Source organism: Vulpes vulpes, chromosome 6 (genome assembly GCF_048418805.1).
Source record: "Vulpes vulpes isolate BD-2025 chromosome 6, VulVul3, whole genome shotgun sequence".
In the NCBI taxonomy this organism is placed as follows: Eukaryota; Metazoa; Chordata; class Mammalia; order Carnivora; family Canidae; genus Vulpes; species Vulpes vulpes.
This window is the reverse complement of record NC_132785.1, coordinates 123,088,969-123,114,888: the sequence shown is the minus strand read 5'-3', so window position 1 is coordinate 123,114,888 and position 25,920 is coordinate 123,088,969. Positions and strand designations below refer to the sequence as shown.

General features: G+C 52.1%; 1 protein-coding gene across 2 annotated transcripts in view; it reads right to left on the bottom strand.

Moving 5' to 3' along the window:
* The window catches only part of BDKRB2 (bradykinin receptor B2), a 30,498-nt gene extending 6,147 nt beyond the window's left edge, over positions 1 to 24,351 (bottom strand). The window contains exons 1-2 of one of the 2 annotated variants that reach the window (XM_026012723.2): positions 23,980 to 24,351; positions 730 to 843 (exon numbers count right to left, since the gene is read on the bottom strand). In XM_026012723.2, coding sequence (XP_025868508.1) covers positions 730 to 803 — 74 coding nt within the window. In that variant the 5' untranslated portion in view covers positions 804 to 843; positions 23,980 to 24,351. The remainder of the gene's footprint in view (positions 1 to 729; positions 844 to 23,979) is intronic. The other variant, XM_026012725.2, reaches the window with a different exon arrangement.
* Between the last annotated feature and the right edge of the window lie 1,569 nt (positions 24,352 to 25,920).

Genomic DNA, 25,920 nt, shown 5'->3' with positions numbered 1-25,920 from the left:
TTCCTCAGTGCCCTGGGCATGGAGATTTGTGTCTCTCAGAGTGTGGCTCTCTCCAGACTGAAGTATGGCACCAGGTGCTGCTTGGTGATTTCCCAGCAATACGGTCCCTTGCCAGTGGGATGGCCCTGGCCCCGGGGTCCTGAGAAGCCAGGGGATGGTCCGAGGTGGCCTGCGGAGTGTGTAACTGGGCGTTACGTACCCCAAGGTGGTCCAGTCCTCTGCATAGTAGGCTGCACCCCGCACAGGGCTGAGAGGCCAGGCTGGGCCCTCTCCCCTTTCTTGTGCCAACACTACCCCCTCAGGACCAACCTTCTCTCCCCTTTGCTTCCACTTAGGATCATTCTCCCCACGATCTCTCTTTAGAGTGACTTGGCCTTCTACCAGACGCCAGACAAGTGTTGGTGGTGGCCTGGCACGTCTCTAGCTGGTTCCTTGGGTGTTGACTCTGTTCATTTCCAAGTTCATTTGGGACAGCTCGCACATGACCACCGGTACTGTGTCCTCCTCCTGTGTCCCCGAATCCCACCGAACCCCACAGAATACTCCTCTCCCTCTGCTCCCACCAGGCCCATGGGGATTTGAACTCCAGCCCCATCAACTTTTGTCTGTGGAGTCAACAACACCTGTTGCTTCAACTGTTGTCCAGGAGATGAGGGTCATGATCTCCAGGATTTCTGGCTATCTTCCCTTCCCATATAAATTGTAAATCCCAGAACTCTCTTGACTTACCTGAGAGAGGCTGTAGTGGGCACAGGGTCCTCATGAAAAGACAGGAACATGGGTCTCTTCCAGGCAGAGAACATTTGGACTCAGGGTGGGATGTAAGTGAGGCTCCTGGGCTGACTGGGGTGGAGAAAAGACAGTTAGATGGGGGAGGCTGGGGACCATAAAACACACATAATCTCCATCAGGAGAGGGAAACAGAGTCCTTCACTCAGTAAATGTTTATTAAGCAGCTACTGCATACCAGGTGCTAGGGACACAATGGCACCATGTCGTGTCCTCCAGGAGCGTACAGTCCAGTGGAGAAGCTAGATGTTACTGAAACAGTCACTAATTAATTGAAAACTGGCATAAGTGCTAGGAAATAAAGGTCCCATGACAGCATCTAACACGGAGTCCTACACCAGCCTGCTGTGGGGGGAGGGGGGGGTGAGTGGATATTTATTTTGAGACCTGAGGATAAACAGGAGGAAACTGGGTAATGAGAAAGGCAGGTAGGTGGAGCAGGTCCAGCCCATCGTGGGGGCGGCTCCTCCAGGGTGCCCTCAGGTTCTGGGAGATGTAACCCTCTCTGCCCAGCAGGGCTTCTGCAGGCAGAGCCTCTCTCTAACCCTCTTTGCACTTCAGTGCACGGCCCCCCCATGCACAGCACAGCTTCCAACTGTGAGGGTCCACAGTGGAGGGTGTTTTCCAGTAAATACGGTACAGCCCTGTAACACTAGTTCCTCTTCCTTACACTTTTCTTAATAACCTTTGCTTTTCTCTAGCTCACTTTGTTGTAAGGAGATACTACATAATTAATCAGCTGTTCACGTTATCGGTGAAGCTTCTGGTCAACAGCAGACTATCAGGCAGTTCAGTTTTGGGGAAGTCGACAAGTAGATGCAGATTTTTGACAGGGAGGGGTGTCGGCACCCCTAACCCCCGCACTTTGTTCAAGGATCTGCTGTTTTCCCATCCAGGGAGGCAGGCACCAGCTGTAGGCTTGCCTTGCAGAGCAGGTGGGGTGTAGAGACATGGGGTGACTCGTCCACGTGCCATTGCTGATGAGACCTGGGGGTGGGGCTTAGGACCCAGGTCCAGACCTCCAGCTTGCTCCCCGATCTCACGGGACCTCTTGCTCCTGTCCAGGAAGAGTGTGAATCTCCGGGTGCCTGGGTGCACGTGCGTGTGGACGCGTGTAGCCATCCGCCCTGCCCCAGGCTCCAGCCACTTCTCAGCTAAAGCAGCCTGTGCACACAGCGGGCACATGGGCTTCCAGAAGCCAGCTGTCTGAATTCAGTTGTGGGGGTGGGGGTAAGGCAGTGGGCAGTTTAGAAATTACAAGCACATTAGAAAAAGAAGAGACTGAGTCGGTAAGCAGGACGTGAAGCAGAAGCAGAAGATATTTACTTAACATCTGGAAAAGGTTTAGCTGAACCCCTCAGTGGAGCTGAGGTCAGGGTTTGAGACTTGCCAGAGGAGCAAAGGCAGCAAAGCCCAGCTGATCCTTCAGAAAGGAGGGGGGGGGGGCTGGGGAATGGAAGAAAGATCTAGTCGATTGCCTTTTTGGGAGGCCTTCCCCGGGCCCAGAAAGAAAATTCAGCCGGAGGTCAGAGATCGTGGGTTTGAATCCTTCATTCCTCCATGCTGCTTATTGAGATTCAGGGGGAACAGCAGGGGGAGCTTCCTCTGCCCCGTGGGGCCACCTCTCCTGCTCATAGGCCTCCCTTTACCAGGTGCACAGGTGGCTCGGCCTCTGTCACCCTGGGGAGCGCCCGGGCCTTGCCTCACTGCCCTCCCTTAGGGACCTACCTGCGCGGGTGTTCCCGGATCTGGCCGGCTGATCCTAACTGCTGGCCAAGGCCTGTAAACATTGCTCTCATTTCCCAAACAAGGCCAAGGGCTTCTCTCTCCCTGGCAATCCTGAGACAGAGGTTTCAAGTCCAGAGAAGTTGATGGGGTGGAGGGAGTGGTGTGAGCGGTGGTGCTTCTCCGGTTATGCTTTGGAGGCGCCCTGGGGAGGACTGTGTGTGTGTGTGTGTGTGTGTGTGTGCGTGTGAGCCACTCTCCCTGCAGCCCCCCGGGGGACCTCGCCAGGAGCTCTGCACACTGGCTTCCCATGGACTTGGCCAGCCAGAGGACCAGCAGGGCACAGGGCGATGGAGACGGTGAAGATGGGGCACCAGCTCCCATTTCCCTGCCTCGGGGCCTCCAGGGGCCGAGTTCACAGCTCCTGCCAGGGGCCCTTTCCACCTTCCTGGCCAGGATTCTGGAGACAATTGCCTCGTCTTGGTCAGTTCTCAGGGAGGGAGCAGCGGCGGCAGGGAGGGGAACCTCCACTTTGAGCCTCAGCTGTGCTAGCCCTGAGGCCCCCGGGGCGCCCCCACATGCTGTGCACACTCTGTAAATAGATCCTCTGTCAAAAGATCCCTCCATATTCCCCCATGTGAATGTCTCTCCTCTTTGCTCCCGGGACCCTGTGGAATATATCCTGGGATTATAACATCCCATGTCGGAGAGGGATTGGGAGGAATGTGGGAGGGAGCATGGGGGGACACAGTGGCACAGGGCGGGGAGGGGAGGTGGTGGCCCGGAGTGTGGCACCCTCGGCGTCACCCTGAACGAGCCTCCCCGTCCCCCTGGGTCAGTCCCCCGCAGACCCTGAGCCTCGGGGCTTGGAGCGGGGCCCCCGGGAGAGGGGGTGACTCCTCTGCAGCTGGGCTTCCCCCTCGTGCCTCGAACTGATGCTTCAGCAGGAACACCCAACATCCTGATCCACTTGTTCTCCATCGGCCTCCGAATCCTGACCAAGAAGACTCGCTTTAAAAATATTCCCCTCCGCCGAATCCCATAAACACTGGCCGTCCACGCCGCCAAGAGCAAAAGGCCTCTTGAGGCCTCAGGGGGAGCCGATTCTGGTTTCCCAGGAATCCGTGTCGGCGGGGCTCCGGGGCTGCGGCCGCCACAAAACGCACAGGGTCACTTTCTCGAGGGCCAGCCTCCCCCCTGTGTGGAGCCTTCTACCCCGGAGCCGGCCGGACAGCTAGAGCCCGTGGGGGGTATTTCCCGCAGCAGGCGGTGTGGACAGGCTGGTAAGTAACCGGGTAGCACGCGGTCACTCCTCCCCGCGGGGCCGAGGACAGTCCCAGCGGTGCTGGGGTGTCATCCACACCTGTCTGGGATTCGTACCCTGCTTTCAACAAAGACGGCAGGCCCAGTGCCCGAATCTAGCCAGACCCGAATGGCAGTGTAGACAGCCCATCGTATTTCGTTTCTACAGGTGTTTTTTTTTCTTTTTTTGTAAATTTATTTTTTATTGGTGTTCAATTTGCCAACATATAGAATGACACCCAGTGCTCATCCCATCAAGTGCCCCCCTCAGTGGTTTTTTATGACGGATGATACTCGGTTGCCACTTGGTTGGTATTAGGGGGCACCTGGGTGGCTCAGAGGTGGAGCGTCTGCCTTCGGCTCAGGGCGTGACCCCGGGGTCCCAGGATCCAGTCCTGCATTGGGCTCCCTGCAGGGAGCCTGCTTTTCCCTCTGCCTGTGTCTCTGCCTTTCTCTCTCTGTGTCTCATGAATAAATAAATAAAATCTTAAAAAAAAATAGTCGGTGATAGGAAGTCACAGTTCAAAAGTAAGTCTATTAAAGAAGCAGCTGTGGAGGTGGCATAGCTGTGACGGAGACTGCATGCAGAATGACCGAACCAGGCAAACAACCCGAAAGCACTTCGTTAGAGACTTGTGGCACCAACTGGGGACCCCGGCCTGGCAGCTAGGCTGGCAGGATCAGAAGCAGGTCCTCCTCTGCTGGGCTTGTCATTTGGGGGTTAGCATAACTACAGCCTTATCTCCTAGAGCCGTGGTGACGCCTGCATGAGTCAATACGTGTAGATAAATGCACACAGCCTGCGGGCAACGTGTGGAGAAGGTGAGCTGACCGTTCTGCCCCAGCAACAGGCTGGTCTGCTTCAGCCACACCCCGGGGCGTAGGGTGTAGGAGGGGACCCTTGCCCGTGGCCTGCTCTCCCCGGCACAGACCCAGACTCGGCTTTCAGACACCGATTCCTCAGCTGGATGGAAGATGAGTGTGTGGTTGGGACGTGACTGGTCTGTGGCTCCAGGGAGACCTTGAGACTTCAGGTCTAGCTTCCCTGTGATTGTGGGTGTTCTCATGCCTTTTGTGTGTGTGTATGATGTATATGTGTGTGATGTGTATGTGATGTGTATGTGTATACACATGTGTATGGTGCGTATGTGTACGGGTGTGGTGTGTGTATGATATGTGTTTGTGGTATGTGTGTGATGTGCTGTGTGTATGGGGTGTATGTGTATGGTGTGTGTGCATGGCATGTGTATGGTGTGTGTGTGTTGTGTGTGTGGTGTGTGTATGAGGGGGTGTGGTGTGTGTGTGTGGTGCGATTGTGTGGCTGTCTCTCCCACTATATTCAGTAGCCCCACAGGGAAGAGCCCTGCCCCCTTCATCTTTCTGGTCCCCCCTGTGCCCACACTGGTGTGCACTCCCCAATCTCCTGAAACACTCGTTCCATCCAGTAAGTGGAGCCTCTCAGACCACCCAGCCACTTGGAGTCAAGGTCCGGCCCAGAGAGAACCGAGGTCGCTTGCATCACCTCGCAGACCCTCTCCTGGACGCCTCCCCAGAACGGATGCCTTCCTCTAAAATCTGGTGGCCCTGAGTACCAGTGAGGATGCTGTTTACAGCTGGTCACCAAGGAGGACTTCAGGCCGCGTAAACACCGGGGGCGCGGAGGGAGCAGAAGGGCTCCTGAGCCTCACTGGCCTCAGCAGCAGGAAGAAGCGTGGCCCAGGCACACAGTTTCCAAGGGACATTTTCCTCCCTTTCTCTGAAAAAAAGGTCAGAGCCGTCTCTGGGGAAGGGTGGGGTTCCGGGAAGTCAACCCCCACTCTAGGAACTCCTAGAGAGCAGAATTAGAAGCTCCAACTCAATCACATGGGCCCTTCTGGCATTTGGATACTTTATGGGCCTGGAATGTTCTGGAAACATTTGCAGAGAAGGCAAGAGAAGCAGAGGCCCTCTCCCACACTGCTTTCTGCAGCAGAGGGTGGCGCGCACTTACTGGACTCTGCTCGCCCTCAGATGCCCCCGGAGCCCGGCTCGGCCTTTGTCTTTTTCCTGCTTATTATGGCAGGTTCTGCTGTTCAGCATGTTTTACTTCTTTCTCCCACACTGGGTTTTGAAGTTTTAATGATTGGGCAACCTCGTCTGACATCCTATCACCAAGCCTTCCTCTAAAGCAAGCAAACAAACAAAGAAACAAAAAACCCACTCGTTTTGTTTTATAAGATAATATAACCATAGCATTTAAACACGCTCAAATCTCCCAGAGTTCTAGCCCTGCACATATCTGCATGCAGCGTCCTTTCATCCCCTGGGGTTTTACGCAGAAGGAAATTTTTCCTGTGTTGTTCCATGGTTGTCATAATGATACCTTTAAGAAAAGCATTGCATTTTTTTATTGCTGTTTATGAAGCCATTCCCTTACCCCCATCCATCTTCATATAATACATTTTCCTAGTGCCTGTGCAACTGAATAAAGACAAACCTCATTTAAAATGGGGTCGGTTTAGGGCCATCTGCTTAGTCGGCTAAGCATCTGCCTTTGGCTCAGGTCATGATCCCAGAGTCCTGGGATGGAGTTCCTCCTGGGGAATCCTTGCTCAGTGGGGAGCCTGCTTCTCCTTCTCCCTCTGCTGTTCCCCCTGCTTGTGTTCTCTCTCTGTCAGATAAATAAAATCTTTAAAAAAAAATGAGATTGGTTTGGGGTACCTGGGTGGCTGAGTCGGTTAAGCATCTGACTCTGGCTTTTGTCTCAGGCCATGATCTCAGGGTTGTGAGATTGACCCCTGCATCCAGCTCCATGCTAGGGTGGAGCCTACTTAAGATTCACTCTCTCCCTCTCCCTCTGCCCCTCTCCACCTCCCTCTGTAAAAAAATAAAAAATAAAAACATAGAATGGGATCGATTTACCAAAAGGATACAAAAATACAAATTCGAAGGTGTGCATGCACCCTGATGTTTATAGCAGCATTATCAATAATAACCAAACTATGGAAAGAGCCCAAACGTCCATTGACTGATGAATGGGTGAAGAAGATGTGGTATGATGATATATATATATATATGATATATAGCACATATATGACATATATATGACATATATATAATGGAATATTACTCAGCCATCAAAAGAAGGATATCTTGCAATTTGCATTCTAGTAGATGGAATCAGAGGGTATTATGCTAAGCAAAATAAGTCAGAGACAAATACTGTATAATTTCACTCATTTGTGGAATTTAGGAAATAAAAAATATGAACATATGGGAAGGGAAAAAGAGAGAGAGAAAGAAGCAAATCATAAGAGACTTTTTTTAACAATAGAGAATAAAATGAGTGTTGCTAGAGGGGAAGGGGATGGGGGATGGGTTAGATAGGGGATGGGCAGTAAGGAGGGCACTTGTTAGGATTAGCCCTGGGTATTATACGGAAGTGATGGATCATCAAATTTTACACCTGAAACCCATTTTACCATATATGTTAACCATATTTATCTAGAATTTAGATAAATCTTGGAAAAAAAAAGAAAATAAATATTTTCTCAAATAAAAGAAAATAAAAAAATAGAAAAAATAAAATGGGGTCGGGAGGCCAGCAGGGGGAGCACTCACATCAGGCCTCTCCTCCTACCCCCACTGCAGTAAATAAGAACACTGAGCAGAAATATTTTGTTTTAGGGCACTTGACAGGATGAGCACTGGGTGTTATACTATATATCGGCAAATTGAACTCCAATAAAAAAATATACCAAAAAAAGGGTGGGAGATTTTGCTTTAGGACTCCAGCAGAAAGCAGGAAGATTGTTTTCCTGCCCAGCAACAGCCCAGCCAATGAGAGACAGTCACAGCTCAGCCAATGAGAACCAATCATGCTTCCATCTCCCAATTTAGTCTAAAAGGCTTTTTGTTTAGAACAGCCCCCCCTCCCCCCCAGTTGGCTCTTCTCTCTGCAGATCGGAACCCATGTCAGGCTTCCAGCGTGGAGCCTGCTTCTCCCTCTGCCTGTGTCTCTGACTCTCTCTCTCCTTCTCTCTCTCAAGAATAAATAAAATCTTAAAAAGGGGGGGGGGGCATTTCTTTTCTCTGGTCTCATGACTTGTCCAGGGTTTTGATGTATCTTGTGTGTCCCAAATTGCAATTCTCTGCTATTCTCAAATAAACCATTTTGCGGGTAAAGCCAGAGACACTGTTATTTTTAAGATGCACCTGCCCCAGACAGGTTGCCCTTCGCCTGTTCCCCAAGGACATTCCCTATGCTCCTACCTCTTTGCTTTTGCTCCTCCATCTCAGTGCCCTATGTGGGTGGCTGCAGCCTGTGCAGATGACAAGGGCAGCCCAGCTGGCTGTATGGGGACTGGGGGATTGGCAGTCTCTGGGCCTTTGGTTTGGGGCTTGAGTAGCAAGCTTGGTGGGTGGGCTACAGAGGAACAGCCATACTGTGTGTGTGTGTGTGTATGGGTCTGCGCACCCATGCACACATGTAAATATGGAAGAGCATGGGCTGCATATCTGGAGATGTCCCCAAGGCTTGGGAGTTTCATGAGTGAGATTGAACCAAGCCAGAATCCCAGCTGCAGCACGTACTAGCTGTATATAACCTTGGACAGGCAGCGGAACCCCTTCCAGGCCTCAGTTTTTTCATCTGTCAAAAGGGGATGCTAATAGCACCTACTGTGTAGGGTTGCTGGGAGTATAAGGAGGTTAATGATTGCAAAGCACTTAGAACAATGCTTGATATATGTTCAACGCTCCATAAATGTCAGCATCCCCTTCCTCTCTGCCTGTATCAGGCTACTGCAAACAATTTTATTGGAGGAAAGAATTTTCCTTAAAAGAAAATGTTCAATCTACCCCCACCTTCTTTTACAGAAGGGAAAACAAGGCCCAGAGAGGTGATGAGTTGTCTAAAGCCACACAGCATGTAAGTGCCAGACTGTGACAAGAACTGAGGCCTTGCCTGTCTCCTGCTACAGTGGCGTTTTAGGGGTCTGTTGCAGGCCAGAGGCGATCAGGGGTCTGGAGCCCCTCACAGGACTGGGGCCATTGGGGACAGAGTCCGAGGACCTGTCTTAATTGAAACATGGGATTCTGGTGCCAAGCTTATTCCTCCTTCCTTCTTCCATCCACCCCTGGAAGCTCTTCCTCAATTAACCTAACAGGATCCCAGAAAATTAGGGTGGGAAGGGCTTTCAAGCATTTCATCAGACTCCCTCATGTCACTGAAGTGCACATGGAGGCCCAGAGATGGTGGACATTCTCCTAGGACACACAGGCAGCTAGTGGCAGAGTCAACTTGAAGCCACGTCCTGGAATCCTGGTACCTAGACCCCATGTTCTTTTTTATCATCCCACAGCTGACCCCAGCCCACGTGGAAGAAATCACTGGGTGCTAATTTGTCTGATTGTGAACAAGTTTAAAAACCCCAACCTCATACCCCTAGCCTGTGCAGTGGTGTGGTGGGCATGCACCAAACCTAACAGCAGCTGCCTTTGTGTGATTATAATGATGTAATTTCCACTCTCTCATATATTCCAGGATTTCTGTCATGAGCAAGTAAATAATTTATAATGGGAGGAAAAAGAAATCTTTGTAAGAGAGCCTTGCAAGAAAGGAAGGCTGTGGGTCCAGAGGGAGTGTATTTTCTAGAAAAGCAATTCCTCAGGCGAGGCTCAGGTTTGGGTGTGCTGAAGAGTGCTCATTCCTCCTGCAGACAGTCTAGCTCCCTGAGGGTCCTGGTGGCCCAAGGGTGGCAGTAGCCCTGCTGGGGGAGGGGGGAGGAGAGGGCAGGTGGCCAGGGGCCTTTGCCAAATTGGCTGCTGGCCTGGGTCCTCTACCACACGCAAATGTGTACGCAGCTGGTTTACAAAATGAGGAGGAGGAAGACATAATAAACAGAGATTTGGAGCCTGCTGGAGAGCGAAAACAACCCTTCATGGCACGAAGTGGTTCAAGTCCTGCTGAAGGTGCGTGCAAGAGGAACACTTTAAGGCAGGTGGAGTTTTGTGCCTTCCCGCGCACTGTAAGGCTTGAGAACTTGGCTCTGAAGGGACCTATTCTATTGCACATTACACCTCCTGCTCATTTATTCATTCAACAAACTCCTATGCTCTATTTGCTTATCACGTTCAGTGTGAGATATGGTGGGGAAGAGTGCAGACATGATGGGCGGGCCTAAAAGTACTTGGACATCAAGCCACATCCTGGTGCCATCCTTCAAGGACCGTCTCTTGTCTCTGTCGCTGAGTACCAGTACTCTGTCGCTCTGTGACCGTGGATAAATGCCTTGCTACCTCTGGGACCTCATTTCCACCTATTAGCTGTTATAATAGATAATTCTGGAGACCTCTACACAACCACGTCCCTAAAGAGGAAACAAGCTGCCGCGGGGACACATATAAGCAGAGGCAGGGGGATCAGCCACAGTGCACTGTCAGGGGCCCATCTTTCACTTGGGGGCATCCGAAGACTTTCATGGAGACAGATGGAATGAGTCAGCTTAGCACGCTCCCGTTCACCAGGAGCCTGCCTGTCTGCCTCTGAGGATCCCAGGACCCGGCTCTACCTGCCAGGCCTGCCCAAGACAAAGCCACAGTCAAGCCCAAGCCTGGCCCCAGTGCTGGGACTATGGCCCTCTGCCTGGTTCCACTACAGGCAATGGGAAATTCTCTTTTCAGAATTAAAATTCCAGAGTTCCAGGTTCTGCCTCTGTTATACCTTTTCTAGAAGGCAGTGGAAGGGGACCATGTTTCTTCATATTAACCTGCTAAGGAATGGACCTGGAGTCTCCCAAGGCCAGAGAAGCAGAGAAAATGGGAAAAGTTGACCCTGAGTCCCCAACACAGGTATTGATCCCAGACTGGGACTCAGGAGACAGTCAAACCAGGGACGCGAGTTGGGCAGCAGTCCTAGCCCATCGAGTAAATGGGGATAACCTCCCATACAAAGGCTGTTGTGAAGACTGGTGACAATGTGTAAAGCACCTGCAAAATAAATTTATTTTCTTTGCACATTTCGAAGCACGTTACAGAAAATCCTCTGCAGTGTAGGGAGTATTGTTACTTCCCTGTCTCATGGATGAGCAAATTGAGGCATAACCAGTAGCGTAGAGCTGAGATTTGAAGCCCGCCAGAGCCCCAGATTTGTCTTTTTGGTTTTTAGCTTGTTGTTATGGAAAGGTCTGAAAATATACACAAGCTGACAGGCTACCATCACGGAAGTCTAGGTACCTATCACCCAGCTTCCGTGAGCGCCAACTCACAATCTTGTTTTTTTCACACCAAAACCCGTCCCACCTCTCCTGTAAGATTTAAAGCAAATTTCACATGCCTACCCTCTATTCTGTAAATGTTTTAGGGTGCATCTCTAATAGATAAGGACTCTTTTCAAGAAGCGTAACTGCTTACCCATTATCACGTCTACAAGAAATCAACAATATTTTACTAGCATCAACTCTCTAGGTGGTGTTACGATTTCTGATGGTCTCATGATTTCATATTTTTTCCAAATTATTTTTTCCCTTCCCTTCCCTTTCCTTTCCTTTCCTTTCCTTTCCTTTCCTTTCCTTTCCTTTCCTTTCCTTTCCTTTCCTTTCCTTTCCTTCTTTTCTTCTTTTCTTTTCTTTTCTTTTCTTTTCTTTTCTTTTCTTTTCTTTTCTTTTTCTTTTCTTTTCTGTGGGCTCAGCCCCAACGTGGAGTTCAAACTCACCACCCTGAGATCAAGAGTCACACATTTTACCCACTGAACCAGGCTGGTGTCCCGTAGTTATTTTCTAAATCAGAACCCAAACTACTTTACATATCGGATTGGTTGATATGTCTGTTATGTTTCTTTTAATTTATAGGTTTTCCTGACATCTCTCACTCTGTTTTCTCTTCCTTTCAATTCACTTGTGCATGAATCCTGGGTGTTGGTTCTATGGCTTCCCACAGCCCAGAGCAGTGCTGTCCAGTAGAGATCTAATGTGAGCCACAAAGTAATTTTAAATTTTTTAGTAGCCACATTTACAAAAAGAAAAGAAAAGAAAAGAAAAGAAAAGAAAAGAAAAGAAAAGAAAAAAGACGAAGACGAAGACGAAGAAGGAAGAAACGAAGAAAGGAAGAAAGAAAGGAAGGAAGGAAGGAAGGAAGGAAGGAAGGAGGGAGGGAGAAAAGGAAGAAATCCCGTTCATGGATGAGAAAAGAGAGGCCAGAGTCACACAGTGAATGGCTAGTGGAGCTGGGATTCGAACCCTGGTACCTCACTGCACGGTCTCGCTTTATAGTGTCACTGTCACAGTAAACCACAGTAAACTGGAGCCAGCAGTACCCTCAGGATCTCGCAGGTGGCTGGGGAGGCCTAAGGGTGAGAAGCACAGGAGGCTTCCAGGGGGCCATGGTCGTCTGAGGCCTTGACCAGGTGACCTCCACCAAATAGCTTTCACGTGTAGATCTCGTCTTCGTGGTGTTTCCACTAGGATGCCTGAGTAGTCAAAGCTCGGTGTGGTCGGGGTGTGAGTGGCAGGGCTTGAGGGCTTCCTTTAATTAGGAGGCAGGCGGCCTCCCACCTAGGCAGCCAGGTGGGAGAGAGACAGTTGGCAACAGAGGTGGAGGAGGCCATGCAGGGGCGGGAGAGGAAGGGGGAGAGGCAGGAGGATGGGATGGAGTCCGGGGAAGGGGGGGGTGAAGGGTGGATGAGCAGTGTGGGTCAGTGGCCCTGAAGGGGTCTGTAGAGGTTGGCGGGGAGGCCAGGTCCCGTGTGGTACTGCCACCCGCAGGTGATCCCGTACCTGCTCAGAAGGCAGGTGTGAGCTAAACCCTCATGGCTCCTTTTGTTCCTGCCTCTGCTCCCCCTGATGAAGAGTCCTATCAGCTTCCTGCCATGTCTGCCTTCTGTAGCCAATTCACAGCCATCCGTCCAGGGTCCGTCTGTCTCGCCCAGGAAAGCTTGGGCCTGAGAACCAACCCGCCCCCGACGCATCCTGAGCTGCCCCAGGGACTGCTTCACGGGACACCCGCTGGCACAGGGTAGACTCCCAGTGGCACTTTTCCATGCTCTGGCCCTTCCCTCTGGTCCAGGACCGCTCACAGGAGGACGAGGGGTCCTGCTGCCCTGTCCTCAGGCCTTGGGTCGGGGTGTCCCCATGAGGGTGGAGGGCTGGTTGAGCCAACTGCGAGGAGCCAGAGGCAGTGCTGTCCCGAGCCAGTGAATGCTAACAAGGGGCTCTCTCTCGGAGGCAGGAGTGGGGGAGGCCGGAGGCAGGAGTGGGGGAGGCCTAATCCGTAGCCCTTGCAGATTTTCGTGGTGAAAATATTCCTGCTGTGGCTGATTTCAAGCTGATGTGATGTCAGTGAGCTCACGAGGTTCCTGACAGGGTGGTCATTGGCTCTGGGCCTCCTGGGCCCCAGCATGCCTTGGTCAGGGGGCTGCCTCTCTGCTTCCCGCCCGCTTTTCCCTCTACAAGGAGCCCTTCCAACCCCTAGTCATCCTTCAGATCCAGCTTCAAGCCACCTCCTCCAGGAGGCCTTCAGGACCTGGCTGAGCTGTCCCTGCAGAGAGGCTCCCAGCCCCTGTGCTCCCTTTATGTCTGAACATACTTTGTGTACACAGCTCCCTTAACTCTCTCTCTCCTTGCCAGGCTGGGGGCAGTGGGGCTGGAAACACAGGAGGTGGCTCTACTTCCCCCTCCGCTGGACCCCACCTCCCGGCACTGACCCTGGCCCACAGCAGGCGCTCAGGACGTATTTGTTGGAAGGATGGATAACGCATGTGCCATCTGCCGGGTGCCCACCCTACTCTGAGCACGTAACACATAATAACTCATTTAACCCTCACAACAGCTCTAAGTGGTATAATAGGCCCATTTTACAGATGAGGAAACTGAACCTCAGTGGTTCAGGGGCGGAGCTAGGCCTGGGATGCTGTGTCAAAGTGTTCCCGTGTACTCCCTGGGTCCTATAAGAAGCATGGGACTCCTAGTGTTGTCCTCATCTTAATAAACAACAAAATAGGCTCAGATTACACACAGGCACACACATACACACACATGCTCTTCTCTCACTTTACGCCCGTCCTGACTGCCACACTGTCAGTCCCTTGAGCATAGGGCAGGGTCCTTGCTTCTCTGGGTGCCTGGTCCTGGATTCAGTAACAGCTGACTGAATCTTTGCCAAGCTGCATTGCTTTCTGCAGTAGTGAGTTTCCTGTCACTGGAGATGTTCAAGTAAAGTCTGGGCAGTGTTTTTGGTGTATTTGGACCAAGATTCCTTAAACTCTTCAGGTTGAAGCCCTATGACTACGTACAGCTGCCTAATCCCACGCCAAGGCCCTGTCAGTCTTTGGCTTTCTGGGTTGAGACATGCATTAAATTCATATGATGGGAAGGTACTGGAGCTGTCAACTCTCTGTCAGGTGATTCACAGACCTGCCCTCCCTTAATTCTCAGAGCAACGCTGGGAGGGATTTACACCGGGTGTGACACCATCTGATTTCTGGGTCAAGAATGAACTTCAGAAACCACCCAGCTAAGATGTGCAGAGTATGGCCTTAGACCAATGTCTGCACTTACTGTACCCCACCAGGCTGCCTTCTTCTTGTGGGGGTGCGCTGGGGTGCGCTGGAGAAGAGAAGAGCACTGTCATCTCTTCATGAAACCCAGCTCAGCAACCATGGTGCAACTCAGCTGGCACGAGGGGTCTTGCAACCATGCCCAGGGCTCTGAGAACATTGCGGACCCTGCTGGGGGTTGGGGCGCAGGACCATTTCTGTTGCTAAAGCAGGTGGAAAATTCTCACCTCCTGAGCCAGGATTGAGAAGAATTTCTGACGTGCACAAACTTGCCTCGTCCCTTGTGTTTCCCAGTTTGGAGGCAAGAACCAAAGCCTCTGAGATGCCCCGCCTGGCCCACTGTGAATCTGTGCCAGGCAGAGACCGTTTCCAACTTGCTCACCGTCTCATGCACTCTGCCCTGAAGCCTGCCACAGGGGAAACGGGGGCCTTGGCCTTGTGTCCCTGCTTACTGCCAGGCCCCTTGGCCTCTGCAAGCCTCAATTTCTTACTGGGGAAGTGGGACTGGTGTTGAATAGATTCTCAGTAAGGATTGCTATTCGTAAGAGTTTGCATCTGTTGAGATCCCAGATGCCCCATCTCCTCTCTGGCTGCCTGGCTCCAATTCCTGGAGGCACCCACCGTGGTCACTACAACTTCCAAACAATCTGATTTGCAAGCATTTAATGGGCCAGTCTCAGACTAAGAAAGACAGGCAGATGCGGCTTGGATAGCATGTCTGAATATAGGCGGGCAGGAGAGGGTTGAGTGGCTCCCAAACTTGTCTCCAGAAAATTCAAATTGGATAATTCGGTGAAGAAAATCAAGAGCCTAGAAAAATTCCCTCTCCTTTCTGCTTGGTATTTCTGAAATGAATCAAAAGGACAGGAAACGCTTTATGCATAGGATTGTTGATCAGCATTTAGAAGAGGAAAATAGGAAAACCCGAAATATTTAGGACCAGGAAATCGGTTAAATATATTAAAAATGATGTTTCAGGGATCCCTGGGTGGCGCAGCGGCTTAGCGCCTGCCTTTGGCTCAGGGCGCGATCCTGGAGACCCGGGATCGAATCCCACGTCGGGCTCCCGGTGCATGGAGCCTGCTTCTCCCTCTGCCTGTGTCTCTGCCTCTCTCTCTCTGTGACTATCATAAATAAATAAAGAAGAGCTCCTTTAAAAAAAAAAAATAAATAAATAAAAATGATGTTTCAGAGATGCCTGGGTGGCTTAGTTGGTTTAGTGTCTGACTCTTGGTTTCAGCTCAGGTTGTGATCTCAGGGTCACGAGATCGAGCCCTACATCAAGGTTCCCAGTCAGCTCGGAGTCTGCTTGAGATTCTCTCTCTCCCTCTCCCTCTGCTCCTTCTGCTCATGCTCTCTCTCTCTAAAATAAATAAATAAATCTTTTTAAAAACTGCTGTTTGTGAAAAAAATATGTATTTCTGATATTTTATCAAGCAGAAAAAAAAAAGCAGGGGGCTAAATTGTATATAGAGCATGGTAGGCAAAATACCAAATTATCAACTGACAGTGTTTGCCTTCCAGCCTGTGATCCTGAGTTGCTTTCGTGTTTTCTTTATTCTTTGTAGTAGCCTCCAATTTTTCTATGAAGGATAGGTGTTACTTTTGTAATGGAGAGATTTAAGTAAGTCAAGCGTTTTCTCCAATTTTTAAAAGCACAGGGAATGCATTATGGGTTAGCTCTATGTAATGAAGATCATCAGCCAACTTGTGTTCAAAGGAAAAGCCTGGCTTACATAAAAACTGATGAATACGCAATCATGTTTTCATTTAACTTGAAATGTCTAAAGTATTTATGAACCCTTTCTTTAGTGGCTTCCTGTTTGCCCAGCCGCTTGTTCTGAGCAGGTGGATTCAGCAGGCTTCTAAATCCCAGGGAAAAGTACCCAGATGAGTTGCTGCTTGTGGGAGGTTCTGGGATGATTTTTTTTTTTTTTTTTTACCAAGCAGCGTCTGAGGGCTCTGATTTCCTGAGTTTGGGGTCCCCGTGAAACAAAAGTAAAGAGCAAAAGCAAAGCCTTCCCCAACCTCTGTTCTAGATCTTGACTCATGCCTCTTAGGTCTTTGTATGATTTTTTCCATGACACTTGCAGGGATGGCGTGTTTTGGGAGCCTTTCAGAGTCAAGCATGTCCTTCTGCGGCCTGCGCTCCTGGAGGATCATTCAGTGTCACAGCCTGTTTGCCCCCTGAGTCTGCAGCTGCTCCTCTGTTGGGGTCTGGTGTATTTGTTGCCTCTGAAAACCTGAGGCCAGCCTGGTTTTCCTTCCTTTGTGTGTTGCCTGCCCCTTCCCTCTGGCCCCCTGTCCCTGGTTTATTCAACTGCCTCCCATAGTCATTGCCCTAGGTCAGGTCAGCTGTGACCTGTGAAGCAAATTTACCGTGTAACGGAAGACTCTGGACGATAGAGTCTCACTGGTGGCCTTCGATTCTCTGCTCTGACGTTTATTAATGATGTGACATCAAATGAGGGGCCCCCTCTCTGAGCCTGGGTCCCCCCTCTTGTAGGACAAGGAGCTTGATCTCCAGGGTCCAAGTTGTGGCGAGGATCCAGCAGATCACCCCTGGCACCTGGGACCTCATGAAGCCTCAGCTCCCTTTCCTGCCTTAGGAATAATAGTCACCTCCTTTGTCCCCCAGATCCAAGGGTATTATGTGTGGTGACTGCCCTCGGGGGGCCTCACCTCTGCCCCCTCAGCTACAGCTACCACAGTCCAAATAGACCCTTGGAAGGAGTTCCCAGGCCATTTGCAAGGAAAAGCCCTGTGGCTGATACTTATTCTTATTGTAAACGTGTGTCCATGGCCAGGGACATGTGAGGTGTCCCCATCAGAGCTGTTAGAGCCCAGCTGGGGCTTCCAGGTTACATCCCACTGTGGGAAGCCCCCAGGCTGAGGGGTCCCTGTCTTGATACCGTTTCCTATCCAGGGAGGCATGATGGGAAGAACCAGACCGGGTCCCAACCTAGCTCCGTTTTAGCTCTGGAGACGTTTCTCGACTCTCAGGTGGGGCTAGCATCCCTGCTGAGTGGGTTTATCAGAGGGAATACTCGTGATGGTGTTGAGCGGCAAGGGAGCCCAGAGGTGGGGCTGAGATGCACCTCAGGTGACACTGGGCAGTCTCCTGTGCCTTGTCTCTCCCCCGTGTAGGCGCCCCCTCCACTTTACTCGGGTCAAGGACCCTTATGGGAAAGGATTGAAACCTGCCCACGGGGCACCTGGGTGGCTCAGTTGGTGAAGCATCTGCCTTAGGCTCGGGTCAGGATCTCAGGGACCTGGGATGGAGCCCTGTGTCGGGCTCCCTGCTCAGCGGGGAGCCTGCTTCTCCCTCTCCCTCTGCCCCCCTCCCCCAACTTGGGCTCTCTCTCTCTCTCTCATTCAAATAAATAAATAAAATCTTAAAAAAAAAAAAAAGAAACTTGCCCACAAAGGCAATTCTCCCTCTCCCTCTGCACCCCCCCCAACTTGGGCTCTCTCTCTCTCTCTCTCTCTCTCTCATTCAAATAAATAAATAAAATCTTAAAAAAAAAAAAAAGAAACTTGCCCACAAAGGCAATTCGGACATTATAGACCTGTCACCAGCTGGATGTGGGGACATGTAGGCAGCAGAGAGGCAGTATGTGTGTGTGGTGTGTGGTGTGTGGTGAGTACGTGTGTGTGATGTGTGCATCTGGGTGTGACATGGGAGGTGTGTGTTTGCTGTGTCTGTGGTGTGTGTGTGTGGTCTCTGTGTGATATGTATGTTTGTGAGCTGTGTGTGTCTGTGTGTGGTGTTGTGTGTGTACGTTTTGTAGTGTATGTGGGGTGTGTGTGTGTGTATGCCTGTGTGTGTGTGTCTGTAGGCTTCTGTTTGTGTGTCTGTGCATCTGCTGGTGGTGACAGAAGCCCAGGAAGGACAGGGCGGAGACCCTGCCATGGGGCTCTGGATTCAGGATGCTTGGGAACAAGCCATGCCTGTGACTGTCCCGGCTCCTCTGGGGCTGACACGGGGGGTCACGGAGGCAAAGTGCTGCGTGAGAGTTTCTGGGGCTCTCGACTGTCTCTCCCACCAGGCGCCCGTAACTTGGGGGCAGGTCTCGAGCTGGGGGGCCCAGCACAGTGTCCGTAAGTGGCTCAGGAAGGCAGGGACGAGCGGAGTCTGAGGCTCAGGGATGGGGGGTCCGTGCCCCACCTGTAGGGTGTGGGGGCTGGCTCTGGGTCACCTTGCACCCTGCAGCCCTGCTCCGTGCTGGCCTAAGAAAGTTCCTTCTCCCAGATGTGACCAGCTCAGTTCTGCCGATAATTATCATTTAAAAAATTTTAAGCATCCTTTTAAGATAGTGATTATGGAACCCTGGGTGGCTCAGCGGCTGAGCGTCTGCCTTCAGCTCAGGGCACGCTCCCGGGGTCCTAGGATCGAGTCCCGCACTGGCCTCCCCACTGGGAACCTGCTTCTCCCTCTGCCTATGTCTCTGCCTCTCCCTCTGTGTCTCTCAGGAATAAATAAATAAAATCTTTAAGAAAAAGAAAAATATAAAAAACGAAACAGCGAATAAGCTTCGAAATCACATTACGACCAAATTTGTTAGCCATACCTTAAACTTTAGTGGATTTCATTGATCACACTAATTCATTAGTCACACTAATTTTTTTCTATAACACCTTCCCCTTTTTGGGATTATTTGTTGGGATTAATTTCTCTTTTGGCTGGAATGTACATACAAGTAAAAAAATTTTTTTTCCAAAAAAAAAAACAACTCATCCCCAGAGTCTGACCGGGATGAGCAGTTTTGGGGTTCCCAGCAGCACCTACATGCCCAACACAGAGCCCACACATAGTAGGTGCTCAGCAAAAGCACCTCCTCAAAAACTCACAGAATGCACCCGAGGGCAGGACCGTCCCCCACTCTGGAGTCCCTACTGTTTCCTCACTGCCTCTTCCCTGTGCTGGCTCCTGGGTGTGGGCACAGATGTGTGAATCCTTCATCTGCAGGACAGACTCAGGCTGTGGAGAGTGGGTGTCTTGGAGAATTTTGTCTCCTTATTTCCACTTAAATTTCTTTTTTTTTTTTTTAATTTATATATTGAAATTCTGCCAAGGCATATCATGATAAGAATTTCAAAGGAAATTCAAAGGAAGGCTGCCTCCCCTCTGGTCCCATCCCCAGCACCCTCCTGGAGGCAGGCGCTCCCCGCCCTGGTTTCCCCAGCTCCTTCCAGGCACCCCCTAAGTGGGTCAGCACTGCGTGTGTACCACAGTTTGAGGAGGGGAACGGGAGCATCCAGGATGCACAGTTGTCCCATTGCATTGAACAAGCCAGCCACCCACTTGGAAGGCGCCAGACACTGCAGGCCGGTCCCCATTCCTTTCAGGAGGCTCTCAGTTCTACGATGCTCTGCAGATGGAGGGACCAAGGCCTAGAGAGGCTAAGTGGTTGTCCTAGGTCACACGGCTGGGGGCTGGGGAGGAGCAGGGGTGGGATTCAGTCCCCTGGAGCTGGCTTCAGAGCTTAGCAGGAGGAGCAGGGCAGCAACAGGGAGGGGGCGAGGCCTCGATGCCATGGGAGTCTGTTGCCCCGTGGGCCCCAATTCGTTTGAGTCTCCTGCTTCCCACTGTCTTGGCTTCCACCCATGAGCTGTGCAGATCGCCTTGTCCGCAGGCCTTTGCCACTGCTGGGCACACCTGTGCCAGGTGGACACCCCCGTTCCCGCCTCCTCCGGCTTTTCATCTCCCCACCTTGTTCTTTCATTCTGGCCATTCATTTCTGGACATTTCTGGTCAGAAGAGAGCCCAGAGGCCCCTTCTCCCACCCCCTACTTGCCTCACTGGCATTTAAAAACGTCTACTGGGGAGGATGGCTTTGGGCTCCAGGGTAGGGACAGGGTCTGATTCCTCCTCAAGTGTGTTTGCCTCAGAAAACCTTTCGCTAAGGCAGTTGATCTCTCAAATGTGGACAGAGCGGCCCACTTGCATCAGAATCCTGGGAGCTGGTAGGAGTGAGTCCAGGAGAGGGCTCGGTGTCTGCAGGTGGTGGGAGGGGGAGCCGCATTGGCAAATGGCTAGTCTTTCCCCATCAGGCAATGCCCACGCTGGAGCGCGCTCACTCAGGGGTCCCCTAGGGAAGAGGCGACGTGGAGTCACGGGTGCAAATCAGCACAACCACCACCACCAAAGTGGCAGGCACTCTACAGTTTACAACATCCTGTGAGATGTCCGGCACAGATAGAGCTGATTTTCAAATGTGGACCCGTGAGGCCCAGAGAGGTGAAGTGACTTGCATGCGGTCTCTCTGCCTTCTAGGGGGTTTGGATTGGGATCTGGAACCACTTATCTGTGCCTCGCGGGAAAGTGCTCCACAAGCCCCAGAGGTCAGGAGGCCCACAGGCATTGGGGCCTAAAGTTTGAGCCCTGAAGGGAAGTAGGACGGGACTCCTGGCGTCACCACTCAAGAATGTGTTGCCTGGGAACACGAGCCTGTGCGTCCTGGGGGGGCCCTTGTTCCCGGGAATCCCCGAGACGTGGTGGCCTCATGTGCGGTGAAGACAGCACCTCTGATAGTCCCAGGCCCGGTTCTTGCCCCTGGAGGCCGTCCTTCCGCTAGGTGGGGCCCTGCAGTGAGCCTGGTGCCTGCTAGCACCACCCCGACACCATCTGTGTTACACCTCCCCGTGGTTCTCAGAAAAGGAAACGATTCTCCCCATTGCACAGTTGAGAAAGCAGGCTCAGAGAGCATCCCTCACCGGTAAAGGGCCAGGATTTGAACCCAGAGCTCATGTGTGTTCCACCCTGCATGATGATTTTGGTGGGGTGGGGTAGTTTGCTCATGTTTTTCTAGCCTCTAATACCCTACAGGCTCCACCACAGAGTCAAAGAGGTAGCTGACTCTTCGGGTTTGCAGTAGAAAGTGTGTCGTGATTAAGGAGTTGTGGATGTTTAGCTCAGAGAGGACCTACGAGGACTAGAATTGTACACCCCAGCCCCAAGAGCTAGAAAGGGGACCATTGCTCAGTGGGACAGGAGTTTAGCTCCAGTCTAAGGAATAACTTTTATTTTTTTTATAAAGATTTTATTTATCTATTCATGAGAGACACACAGAGAGAGAGAGAGAGAGAGAGAGAGAGAGGCAGAGACACAGGCAGGGGGAGAAGCAGGCTCCATGCAGGGAGCCCGATGTGGGACTTGATCCTAGGACTCCAGGATCAAGACCTGGGCCAAAGGCAGGTGCTAAACCGCTGAGCCACCCAGGGATCCCTAAGGAAGAACTTTTAAACAGTAGAACTTTCCTGAGATGGAGTGGGCTGGCTGGCAAAGTAGTGAGCTCCCTGTCCTTGGAAGCATGCGCGCTAAGAAAGATACTCACAGGTCAGGAGATTCCTAGACTGTGGGGTGGTGGAGGTGATGCACTCAGGGTGTCAAATCTTAGTAAGTTCTGATACTCTAAGTGCCTTCTGAATCCTTAAAGCAACATATAGATCTGCTTTTTGTGCTTTTTTTTTTAGGCTTGATTTTTTTGGGGGGGCAATTTTGGGTTCACAGAAAAATTGAGTAGAAAGTACAGAGATTTCCCATGGCTTCTGCCCCCACAGACACCCAGCCTCCCCCATGAGCAGCACCCACCAGAAGGGTGCGTTTGCCACAGTGAATACCTACAATGACACGTCATTGTCACGCAAAGTCCACGGCGTTCCCTTGTGCCTTCAGGGGTTTGGACAGATGTACAATGACGCGTGTCCATCATGACAGCCTCACAAGAGCAGTTGCGCTGCCCTAAAGAGCCTCTGTGGTCTGCAGAGTCATCGCCCCCTCCCCCTGACCCCCAGTGGCTACTGATCTTTCTACAACCTCCATAGTTTTGCCTTTTGTAGAATGTCCCATAATTGAAAATACCTGGGCAGGTAGCCTTTGCAGCCGGGCGTCCGTCACTCAGGACTTCACCCACCCACCCACCCACCCACCCACCCATCCGATCATTGATCGTGAGCAGAGCCTGCGTGCTGTCAAGCAGAGTGGGTTCTCAGTGCAGGGGACGCAGCAGCGAGAGGGGGGCAGGGGAGCCCTGCTTTTATTCTGAGGACCGCTCCCTCTGCCCCCCTCTGCCCTTGCGGGCCAGCCACGTTCACTGGGTTAGCAGAGACCACGTGGCAGCTCTTTCCCCTGCTCCGTCCCTACTTGGCCAGTGTCTCTGAAGTTTGTTCTCACCCACAGTCCTTAGATTCCCCAGTGTAGACTCAGCCCATCACCTGAACCTTCCCCTGTGTATCTGCGACAGAGCCAGGGTCCCAAAGAGGCCGAGGCACCGCCCCCACCCCCAACCCCCAGAGAAGGGCTCAGGTTGGTTCTCCCCCTGCTCTGAGACTCCTTCTTCACCTCCTTCCCAGGCTTGGAGCACGGGATTGCAGGGATTCTGTGAGTGTAGGGCAGGGCTGGAATGGGGCCCTAGGGTTTCGCCTGTGGGGAAGGCATGGGAGCCGTCTTGTTTCCCATGCTTTCCCAAACCTCTCCCCCTGGCTGTTGCCCAGATCTGCCTGCCTTCCACCTCACGCAAGGGGAAGCAGCAAACTCTTTCCTCGGGCTCGTGGGGCTCCCCATCACCCCACTGCTGCCACCATCTAGCAGGACAGGGAATGGCTTTCCTCCAGAGAAGAGGGAGCTGGCACCGTCCTCTGGGGTCGCTCACCCTGGCCCCGGCCCCGGGCCTTCCCTCTTTTCTAGAAGGAATAAAAGGCAGGGTTGGCTCGGGGCTCCCCGCTGCCCCACACCTGGGCCCGAGCTCCTGCTTCCTGTGCACCCACGCTGCTGGGAGCCACAGCGGGCCTGTGACTCAGGAAGGCGCATCCTAACCTGCCCTGCCGGAGCGACGCCCACTGGCCACCCCAGCCCAGGCTCATGCAACGACCTGCCCTCAGCGGCCCTCATGGGGCACTGACTGCATATGTGGGCCTTCCCAGGCAGGCACAAGCCCATTTCTACCTTTGTCACCACCCTGCCAAGTCAGCTCAGGCAATGGGGAGAAGGGGGTGGGCATAATTTGCTCAAAAACGTTACCCGGGGAAGGAGAGCAGAGCTGGAACTCCAACCCACGCAAAGCCTGCGCTCTGAACCGGTGTCTGGTTTGAGCCCTCTGGCCTGGACAGCCAGGACCACGACCCGAGGGGCTTTCAGCTGAGTTACCACCCCTCGGCGCACACCAGCAGCACTTACAGACCCTCTCCCACCCGCCCTCTGATTTCACTCCTGCCACCCCAGGAGCCAGCAAGCAGGGCACTTTGCAGACAGAGAGACTGAGGCTCGGAGAGGTTAAGAAACTTGGGGACACAGGGTCTGTGTACAGGGCCCACGAGCACCACAGCTGTGAGTTAGAAGCCGGATTCCGGAGTCTAAACCCCACACCCATCCGTCCTCGCTCCTTGTAGCTGAAGTCCAAGGCAGCTACCCAGAGTCTATACAAATCAAATCGCTAAACTGTTCACACAGATACACACATGCCTGTCTCTGCTCAAGAAGAAGACGAACCTAGAACAAACAAGGTAATAATTCCTGCTGCTGGGAGCCTTTCTTGTTACTCATCAGGGCTAGAAAAGGAAAGGAACTTTGCCCCAGGACCCAAGAGAACTTTACTCCCAACCCCCGGGGAATCAGTCCCTGTGACACTCACCTGCTGGCTCTCTCTTTGTCCTGGGACCTCCTGTCCTCCTGGGACCCCTCTTGCCCAGAGCAAGCCACGTGGGCACCTCGAGAGCTCCCTCGGTCCTGCAGGACTGCCTGATGTCCTCAGTCCTCCTAGGAGCCGCCAGAGCCTAGCTGAAGTGGTGGAGGGAACAGCTCATCTTTCAAGGGCTGGGTGGTGATGTCACCGCCCTCCTGGGCACTTCCTCCCTCCACCTCCAGCCCAGCCCAGCGCTCCTGCCCAGCGGCCCAGCCAGCCCTGCTACGGTTGGTTTCCAGAACCTACGCCCGCCCGCGGAGCCCGGGCTGGGATTGTTTCAGGAACCCAAGGCTGTGTCTGCCCCGCGAGCCTTGAGAGCTCAATGAGCCACATGGAAGATTTCCAAGTGAGCCCAAGGAATGTTCTATTGTGTAGCCTGGCTGCCTTTCAGAGCCACAGGGTGGCAAATGTGTCCAGGACTCAAAATCAGCAGGTCCCGGATCCCCATCCCTGCACTCGCTTCCCTGCCTAAGGGCCTCTGGAGAGTGGCTTAACCTCTCTGGGCTGGGAGATGGACCCGAGATCGTGACAAGTGTCAGAGGGGTGTGGTGAGGATTAATAACAGCCCTGACACATCACATATATAACTCGTGCTCTGTGTCAGGCACTTTTCTAAGCACATAAATGGATGGACTCAGCTAATCCTCTCAAGAACCCAGGCAACCTGGCTCCGAAGTTTGTGTTCTGTTTTTTTGTTTTCTAAGATTTTTATTTATTTATTTGGAGGAGAGAGCGAGCACAAGCAGGGGAGAATGCAATCCCCAGTGGAATGCAACCAGGGATTGAAAAGAAGGTGTGTAGCAGGTTACCTCTAAAAACTAGCATTCCCCCTCCTGGCATTGTGCTAGGCGACTGGCACACTCTGTAAGTGAGCAAGTTCGTCTAACACAACATTTCTCTCTTATCATTACTTCCCTCACGTGATTGTTTTTACGTCTGAGGTTCAGTGTAAACAGTGAGCCTGCCTCCCAAGTGGCAGAAATGTGGAAACACCTTTGCAGAATGAGCACCTTTCCCTGTCTTGTTTCCCGGCCCCACGGGAGGTTTGTGGGCTCCACCCCTCCTGCCCCTGCCACATCTGGGCACGTTTGGCAACGGTTTCCTCCTGCTTCAACACTGATTGGTTTTCTTGGCTTTTGCTCTGGAGACTTAGAGGCAATCCGACAATCCAAAGCTGGAAAGTGCAGAGCCTTTCAAATGTACATGTTTTTAAAGTCTTAAAACCTTTCCTTCCAAAAAGACCAGATAAAGCAGGCCGGGGGTGGTGGTGGTGGGAGGGTGCAGGGAGCTGGGGAATAAATAGGAGGGTCAGAACCCTACCCGCTGTCTCCTCTTTCCCTGTCTTCTGAAGCAAGCCTACAGACAGTGGTCAAGTTCCACTCGGTCATCACAGAAGTAGGGAAACTGAGTCCCACAAAGGCGTATCGGGATCTGGGCCTGGTATGGCTGTGGACTGGTTTCATAAACTTGAGTCAAGTCTCTTCCCAGCCTGGATGCCTTGGGTGACTCCCCAGAGTACTGGCCTGTCCTACCACATTAGGACTCCTTGACTTCCCAAGAGGGGACAAGGCTCTAGGGAGAGGCTGCACGTAGCCCCTGAGCCCTCTAATATGGTTTCCAGGATTGTACGTGCATGCCTTGTCCAGGTGAGAGGATCCGTTGCCCTCCTCAATTCCAGAAGACCAAAGCACGTTGAGCTCCATCAGAACAGAGCCCTCGGGAAGTCCCCTGCTGGTACATTCTCGGGTTCCGTGTCTATGAGATGAAAATCCTCAATGATCTGAATCCAATGTGGACGCTTCTGTTGACTGAGAGTTCCAAAAAAGCATCCGTCCATCTACATAGTGTTCCATACACCGCGGTAACGTAGGATTTGAACCATAACGTTTC